General features: G+C 47.1%; 1 protein-coding gene across 1 annotated transcript in view; it reads left to right on the top strand.

Annotated features, from left to right (window-relative positions):
- The first annotated feature begins 684 nt into the window (after positions 1–684).
- The window catches only part of Adsl (adenylosuccinate lyase), a 21,053-nt gene continuing 12,704 nt past the window's right edge, over positions 685–9,033 (top strand). The window contains exons 1-4 of the mRNA XM_005354168.2: positions 685–984; positions 4,648–4,851; positions 7,365–7,409; positions 7,986–8,065. Coding sequence (XP_005354225.1) covers positions 832–984; positions 4,648–4,851; positions 7,365–7,409; positions 7,986–8,065 — 482 coding nt within the window. The 5' untranslated portion in view covers positions 685–831. The remainder of the gene's footprint in view (positions 985–4,647; positions 4,852–7,364; positions 7,410–7,985; positions 8,066–9,033) is intronic.

Genomic DNA, 9,033 nt, shown 5'->3' with positions numbered 1-9,033 from the left:
CCAATCCAGAGTGCGCTGTTCCAGGAACCCCAGTCCAGCCTTCTGCTGTTCAACCCAGGTCGAGGGAGACACTAAAGAGTCATGGACAGAAGCCTTGAGGAGGTGGCTCTGAGGGAGGCTGGGGCAGATGGAGCAGTGTTCGGATCTAATGTGTCATGCCTATTTCTGTTGCTGAACCTATGCTTCTCTGGGTGGGTATTTATTCATCTATCCGTTGTCTAATGAGTATTACTCTGCCTCCCGAGTGCTGGGATTAAAGTCGTGTGCTACCACCGTCCGGTTAAGTATTAGTTCTTTAAAAAATAAAAATAAAAAAGTATACGGTTTTCATTTTTATTCTGCCACAGAAAAATTGAATTTCGGGTTGGATTTGTTCCGGAGCGGTCACGGGTTGGCTTGTTGACTTCTGACAGGCAGCTCTCAGAGCACGGAACCCGCAGGGGGTTAGGAGTTTGTCTCCCGCGGAGTCTGGTTCCTGCGGGGCAGCAGTACTTCCAGGCTCCACTGGGGCTCCTTCCCGGCGTCCCTGCGAATGCCTCCGGAACCTCCCTTTTTGTGTTAAAGGCTGGTGCTAATGTGTGTTCCTCAGATGGAGAGCACTGAGGAGGCACCGGGTGGGCATCGATTAAGAAGTTTTAATCGTGTTCCGTACAAACCAAGCTAAACGCCTTGACGCAGCAGCAGGGGTGGACGAAACCGGTACTTTCACCACCCCGTCAAAGCTACGCTTGGGGGCAGAGCCGAGAGAGGAAGTCCCGCCCATCGCGTGCCCAGGCTTCCGCCTTTGTCAGTGCTGCGCGTGTCTGTCGCTGCTGCGGTCGCGTGCTGAAAATGGCTGCAGCCGGAGACCCTGGCGGTCCTGAAAGCTACCGTTCTCCGCTGGCGTCCCGCTATGCCAGCCACGAGATGTGCTTCTTGTTCAGCGACAGGTACAAGTTCCAGACGTGGCGGCAGCTGTGGCTGTGGCTGGCGGAGGCTGAGCAGGTAACTGGCCGTGCCCCGTGTCGCGAGGAAGGTCACAACCCGAGCACCTGTTGCCTCGGCAACAGTCCCAAAGTCCTGCGCATCCTTTGGAAGACTTCAGTTTGGCCAAGGCTTTAGGAATTAGCGTCCTTCCACAGCACAGCTCATGGCACATGTCATCTAAACCTTGCAGGCTGGGGGGGGGGGGGAGCGCTTGCTGCCAAGCTTGCAGGCGGGAGTTCGAGCCCCGTTCGACGTGGTGGATAGTATTTGCCTTCCAATCTCCACGCGCGCTCACACATACACAGACAAACACATACACACACACACGAACCAAAAAATAAATGGCAAAAAAAGTTTGTTTTAGCTGCGTTGCAAACTTGATGATTTCCCCCACCTTTTTTAACAGACGTATTTATATTTAATTTTTTTGCGTATAAATGTTTTGTCTCCATTTATGCATGTTCCACACACACATACCTGGTTGCCTGGAGTGGGAATTAGTTGACAGCCTGTTGTAAGCTGCCACGTGGGTCCTCTGCAAGTGCTCTTAATCACTGAGCCATGTCTGCAGTCCACAATTTTTTTTCTTGTGAGGGACAAAACCAAGTCTGTAGGGAGCAAGGCTTGCCCTCGGTTACCGAGCTGGCTCCCGACAGCAGAGCTGGGATTTGAACCTGGATCCATTGCAGGGCCTAAGCTGAACCCTTAACCTCTCCATCTTCCTCGGTGCCTTTGAAGTTAGTGACAGCTTTGGAATCTGTTTCTGCGCTGCTATGGCTTCTTCCTTGGATGTACTTTGTTCTGAGAAGGGAGGATCTGGGCAAGTGTTTATTGTAGAGGATTTGTGGGTTTGCAGAGTTGTTTTTTTGATAGTGGTTTGATTTTAAGTGTTGGGGGAGATTGGTTTGTCTGTCTTTGGAGATGATGTCTCACTGTCTCACTGTGTAGCATAGCTGGCCTTAAATTTAGAGATCAGCCTGCCTCTGCCTCCTAAGTGTGAGGTTAAAGGGTTCGACAACACCGTCACTTTAATAGTTTCTCTTACATGGGCTGCATGTACAATTTATTCATCCTAGTATATACTTACATCCATGCATGCATACACACACACACACACACACACACACACACACACACACACACCGCCCTCCCCCAAGACAGGGTTTCTCTTTGTAGACTTTGCTGTTGGGTCTTGCTCTGTAGACCAGGCTGGCCTTAAACTCAGAGATCCTCCTGCCTCTACCTCCTAAGTGCTAGGATTACAGGCGTGTGCCACCACTGTCTGACCTCAGCCCAGTATTTTTTTAAAATGTATTGAAAAAGAGGTTTTCCAGAGAAGGTGATGGAAGCAGAAGGTGATCCAGAGAGCTGTAATGCTTCTCAAGTTTAAGAGCAGGTTAGCAGTGTGCTCACCAAGAACTCGGTGCCTAGGAAGCAAACCTTCATCCTGCATTCCCTGTCCAACATCCTGCATTCAGTGTGCCTAGGAAGCAAACCTTCATCCTGCATTCACTGTGCTTCCAGACATCACTAAGGATGGCAGCAATTTCTCCAGTGCTTTCTGGTTCCAAGCCTGCTTTAAGGCCTTCTATGGTAGTCTAACAGTCCTTAAATATGTGTAAACGGCATGTATTCTTCCCCCCATTTAAAGGAAGAGACGCTTTGGTGATGGAGCGGTGGCTCAGCACAGCAGTTAAGGGCTTGTGCTGCTCTTGCAGAGGACCTGGCTTGAGTTCCCAGCACTGATATCAGGCAGCTCACAACTGCCTGTAACACCACAGTTCCAGGGGATCCAACATCCTTTCTAGATCCTACTGGAACCTGCCCTCACGTGAAAGGCCACATGCACGCACATACGCATATGTACATAAGTTTTATTTGAATTACTTTTTGAGATTATAATTGCTTCTCTCTCTTCCGTTTCCTTCCAGCCTCTCCCTCTCCCATGTAACCTGCCTCTCTCTGTCTCTGTCTCTCTCTCTCTCTCTCTCTCTCTCTCTCACACACACACGTGCGCGCCTTGCTCTTTCTCAAAACACACAGACTCCTTTTCTTTAATAGTTGTTGGTGTGTTGGTGTGTGTGTTCCCAGTATATACAAACAACCTGCTCAGTCCGTATAATGTTACTTGCATGTCTGTTTCCCGGCTGACCATTTGGTGTTGGATAACCTCGGGGAAGACTGTTCTGCTCTCAGCATTCCTTAGTTGGCTGTCATTTTTTGTCTAGAGTTGAGGCCTCCTGACCGTCACCCCTTCCTTGTTAGCATGTCTGTGGTTGGTGTCATCTTTGTTCAGCTCACATTTAGCCAGCCGTGTTGGTGAGTATAGCTTCTGGCGTTTCTAGGAGACACAATTTCACAACAAATCCCCTTTTCCTCTGTCTCTCACAGTCTTTCTGACCTCCCTTCTGCCAGGATGTCTGAGCCTTATGTGCAATGGTGCTATAGATGTATCAGTTGGGTCTGGGCTTCACAACCCTGTCCTGATAGGTTATGGTTCTCTGTGATGGACTCAAGAAGTTTCTTTGATGGGAGTGAGACCTACACTTAGCTGTGGATTTAAAGACAAATATTTAGAATGTAGTTTACAGGTTATCCATTGCAGGTTCTCCAAGATCCGTGACTTCATTAGCCCAGCTAGTTTCCAGAACTGGGCATGATTTCCCTTCTGTTTGAGCAGGCCTTCAGTCCAGTTTTAGAGCTGTTGGTTACCACTGAGAAATTCGTACCACTACTGTACCCATACACATAAAATAAAATAAATTTAAAAAAAAAAATGAGAAGTGACCCAGTGGTGGTGGTGCCTACCTTTAGTCCCAGCACTGTATTAAAGATAAAGACAGACAAGTCTCTATGAGCTTGAGGACAGCCTGGTCTTCAGAGTTCCAGGACAGCCAGGATACACAAAGACTCTGTCTCAAAAAAGCAAAACAAAACAGAGAGAGAAATGAAAGATTAGGAGGACTACAAGAGATTCCCAGCATCATAGTATTAATCTATGGGTGTGTGTGTGGTGGGGACACACATGTGGACCAATCTTTGTGGAATAGGTTCTCTCCTTCCACCTCTGCATGAGTGCAGGCTTTCCTGGCAAGCGTTTTAGCAGCTAAGCTGGGCTTGTTTTCCTTTGGAGAGAGTGTTTGACATGAATCGGGGTCCTTCTGCTTCTCCTTCCAAAGTGCTGGGACCACAGCACGAACTGCACTAAGCCCAGCATTATGGAATGACTGTTTAGTTGCTGTAAGTACAGCTGAGTCAGGTGTAAGGCCGCCACACTTTGTACACTGAGGTGCCTGAAGGATTAAGTAATAAATAGAGCAAAGCTCTCTCCTCATGCAGTGTGCTTTCAAGAGAGCAGGATAGGTTAATTAATGTGTGACAATGTCATACAGCGGCAGGTGTGCTGAATAAAGCCAGGCTAAGGAACAGCGTTGACACGGGACGCTAGAGAAGGCCTTTTTTGATGACACGTGAGCCCAAAGACAAGAACGAGAGAGGCAGGAGTTAACAGTCAACACCAGGACTCTGTTGTTTCCTGTTTAGGCGTTTTATTAGAAAATTCCTCCCTGCCTCCTCCTGGAACCCATACATTTGAACTTGTCGCCCCAGGTTTTAATTAATTAATTCATTTCACATACTTGAACATAAAGGTTACTGGACTTTGTTTTGCTTGTTCTGCAGACCCTGGGTTTGCCTATCACAGATGACCAGATCCAGGAGATGAAGTCAAACCTGAGCAACATTGACTTCCAGATGGCAGCTGAGGAAGAGAAGCGCCTGCGGCACGACGTGATGGCTCACGTGCACACATTCGGCCACTGCTGTCCCAAAGCTGCCGGCATCATTCACCTCGGTGCCACCTCCTGCTACGTCGGAGACAATACAGTAGGAGCCTGTGCAGCTTGTGCTTGGGATCCAGCCTTATAATATATTTGTGTGTTCTTAATTTTCCAAACTGACCGGGGGCCTTTCTAACCACTGTTGGCTTCTGAAAAGAGAGAATAGTATCGCAGCTGTTCTTTTTTAATTATTATTTACTCTGTGTGTTTGGGTGCTTTGTCTGCATGGATGTCTGTGTACTGTGTGTGTGCCATGCCTGCCCAGTGAGAAGAAAGTGTGGGATCCCTTGTTTTTTTTTTTTTTAAATAAATATTTATTATGTATACAATATTCTGTCTGTGTGTATGCCTACAGGCCAGAAGAGGGCACCAGATCTCATTACAGATGGCTGTGAGCCACCATGTGGTTGCTGGGAATTGAACTCAGGACCTTTGGAAGAGCAGGCAATGCTCTCAACCACTGAGCCATCTCTCCAGCCCCCAAGGGATCCCTTGGAACTGGGGTTACAGCGGGTTGTTAGCTGTTGTGTAGGTGCTGCGACTCGAACCCAGGTCTTCTGGAAGAGCAGCCAGTGCATTTAACCAGTGAACCATCTCTGTCATCAGCTGCTGTTTCTGCCTCTAGTTCCAGAAAAGTTTCTGTCCCTGAGTTCACAGAGCACTGAGTCATTTGAGTGTGACTCCGTTATCCCCATTTCTGCACGTGAGAAAATGTATACAGAACGGTGTAAGAAGCAACTTGTGACTACTAAGTAGAAGAGGCAGGCGCTCTGTAGGTTGGGTGCAGTGGCGCATTCCTGTAAACAGCTTGAGACCCCGAGGAAGAGGGTCATTTGAAACGTACGCACGACCAGGACTTCAGTACTTGTCACTCTGCCCCTGTGAGACCTGAAATTAGATTCCAAATAAATTTCAGATGAAGAGGACATTTTTTTGAGGCAAGGTCTCACTCTGTAGACCAGGCTGGCATCAAACTTAGAGATCCAGTTTCTGCCTCCCAAACGCAGGGGTTAAGGGTGTGCATCACTCCCAACTTTTGTTTTTGCGATGGGGTCTCAGCACATGGTTGTGTTACCTAGACTGGTCCTCAGCTGGAACGCTTGCTCTACTTCCTGCCTCAGCCATCTGAGTAGTTGATACAGGCGGGAGCCACGGGGGCCAGCTCCTCTTTAGTTTTAAATAATGCATAATTAAAGATATCTATGTAAGGGTCAGATGAGGAAGAATAATCCTCTTCTTGGAAAATATTCTTTTACTACATGTACTTACTTATTGGGGGTTATGTGTACCATGGTATGAGCATGGGGGTCAGAGAACAACATAGGTAGCTGGCGTTCCCTTTCCAGCGTGTAGGCCCTTGAGGTGCAGCTCAGGTCTGGCAGGCTCAGCGACAAGCACCTCTGCCCGCTGAGCCATCTTGTTGACTCGGAAAATCTTTTTTTTTTTTTTTTTTAAAGTTCCCAGTGATGCTTTGTCTCTGTGATCCTTGTGATGTGGGGGCCTGCTTCGAAGTCACCCAGAATACGTTCTCTTACCTCCCGTGAGAGTGGCTTGGCGGCCTGCAGGTGGAGCTCAGTGGTTGCTCACTTGTCTGGTACACATGAGACACTAGATTCTTCCTGGGAAACTGCAGCTTCTTAAACCTTGATGTTCTAGATGCCTTCCTGTGCTAACAGGTATAGATGACCAGGAGAGGGAGGCTTCAACCTGTAATCCCAGCACTCGGGAGACAGAAGCAGGGAAAGAGTGAGTTCTGTGACAACTAGAGATACATAGAGAGAGACCTTACCTCGAATGAATGAATGAATGAATGAATGAATGAATGAGCGAGCAAGCAAACAAACAGGTGAGAAAAAGGAAGACTAGTGATGGAATGTCTCATATAAGAAAGAAGAAATGAGCCGGGCGATGGTGGCGCACGCCTTTAATCCCAGCACTCGGGAGGCAGAGGCAGGCGGATCTCTGTGAGTTCGAGACCAGCCTGGTCTACAGAGCTAGTTCCAGGACAGGCTCCAAAGCCACCGAGAAACCCTGTCTCGAAAAAACAAAAACAAAAAAAAAAAGAAAGAAATAAGAAATGAGTCAGTGTGGCCAATCAAGGTTTTGTCCTTATGTGTCCCCGTAACCCAGCAGTCCTACTGCTCCGTATGTTGCTCCCCACCCCCAAGAGCATCTCCTGTAGCCAATACCAACTAATCTTTAACCTGAACGTGCTGTGTGGGCAAGGATAGCCTTGAATATGTGATCCTCCTGCCTCTGCTTCTCAAGTGCTGAGACTGCAGGTGTTTGCCACCTTTCCAGGTGAGTGCTGCTGGGGCTGGAGCCCATGGCCTTGCATGCACTAGGTGAATATTCTGCCCACTGAGCTACATCCCCACCCCCACTTCCATGTTTTTAAATGGTGATGAGGGAAAAACAGCCTCTTGACATCTTTTGGAGCACATTTGTTTGCTGATGATGAGATGGGTTGCTTGCCAGCTCTAATGGCAGAAAGTATTAAAACTATAATACTACTGTTTGACACTGTTTAATGTGAAACCTTTGAATTTTCTTTTTCAGGACCTCATTATTCTGAGAAATGCATTTGACCTGCTTTTGCCAAAGGTAAGATGCTGACAGGAGTTTCCTGCCAGATTAGATGCCTCATAATAGGAGTGATCTGAAATTGTGTGGATTCAGGCAGTGTCTGTACCTAATGTTGTCAAGTCAGGGACTCTGTAAGTCATCTGTGGAGTTAATTGTTTCTTCTTGTGTTAAAACATAAATACGGTGTTCACGCATCCTTAATCCCTGCGGTGGGAAAGCAAAGGCAGGTGGATTTCAGAATTAAAGGCCACCCTGGAAGAGTAGAAGTGGTTGATTGCTTTAAAGCCTTTTAAATGTAGTCGGTGCAACCAGAGACGCATTGCCAGAGTGTGTCGGGTTAGCCATGACTTGGTCCTGTTCTTCTGCAATGGTCTTAAAATAGCTCGAGGCATGGTAGGAAGTCGACTCAGCTTTCAGATGCTGGTCCTGTAGTCCTTGCCCGGGGACTTCAGGACACAAAGGTGAAATGACCTGAGCACTCTCTTCACTGAGCTGAAGGTGTAATTTCGTGTTAAATTTTGGGAACATTTAGCTGAAGTTACATAAAGAACTCAGTTAATTCACGCCCTTTCCCCCACGTGCTCTTTCTTGTAGCTTGCTAGAGTGATCTCGAGGCTTGCTGATTTTGCTAAGGAACACGCTGCGCTGCCCACCTTGGGTTTCACACATTTTCAGTAAGTGATAAGATGACTGCTGGGGAATTGAACTTACTGGGTGCTGTTGAAGCCGATAACTCGGGACACTGTTGAGAAATGTGTCCGAAGCTTTGATTAGAAGCTTTCTCTGGGGACTGGGGTTGTTGCTTCATGGGAATGTGATTGTCTGGCATGATTGAACTCCTGAGTCTGCATCCAGAATGACAAGAAAGAGTGAATAAGCTACATTGACGCATGCATGGAGGCATGCAAGCATAGTCCCAAGCATGGAGGGATGCAAATGTAGTTCCAGCTACTGACGGCCTGAGGTGGAAAGTAGCTTGAGCCCACAAGGAATAGGCTAGACAGACAACACTGTGAGACCATCTCAATGATGAAAATGTAACTTTTTAATGACGGTGTTTATTTAAATTTATTTATTTATTTGAGTGCAATCATGGCTGCACATATGGGGGTCAGAAGACAACTTGTAAGAGTTCCTTCCTTCCTTCCATGATGTGGTCCAGGGATTGAACTCAGGCCATCAGACTGGCTAGTAGACTCCTTACCAACTGAACTACCTCACTGGCCCAAGAATTAGCAGTTTGTAGTTATCAAAAGCAAAGAATCATTCACAAACTTATCTTCTTTTTTAATGTGTGTGCATGTTTTGTCTGCATGTATGCATGTTTCTCTACCACTTGCATGTCTGATGTCTGAGAGACCAGAAAAAGGCATCAGATCCCCTGAAGCTAGAGTTAACAGGTTATAAATCCCTGTGTGGAATGGAGCCTAGGTCCTCTGGAAGAGTGGCCGGTGTTGTAACTGCCAGCCATCTCTCCAGCCCCTCACATTCCTTTTTATTCTTTTCTTTCTTTTTTGGGTTTTTTGTTTTGTTTTGTTTTGTTTGTTTTGTTTTGTTTTGTTTTGTTGAGACAGGGTTTCTCTCTGTAGCTTTGGATCCTATCCTGAAACTCTCTCTGTAGACCAGGCTGGCCTTGAACTCA

The sequence above is a fragment of the Microtus ochrogaster genome, chromosome 15 (genome assembly GCF_000317375.1).
Source record: "Microtus ochrogaster isolate Prairie Vole_2 chromosome 15, MicOch1.0, whole genome shotgun sequence".
NCBI lineage: Eukaryota > Metazoa > Chordata > Mammalia > Rodentia > Cricetidae > Microtus > Microtus ochrogaster.
Note: the sequence above shows the minus strand (reverse complement) of the source record. Positions and strands in the feature narration are given on the sequence as shown.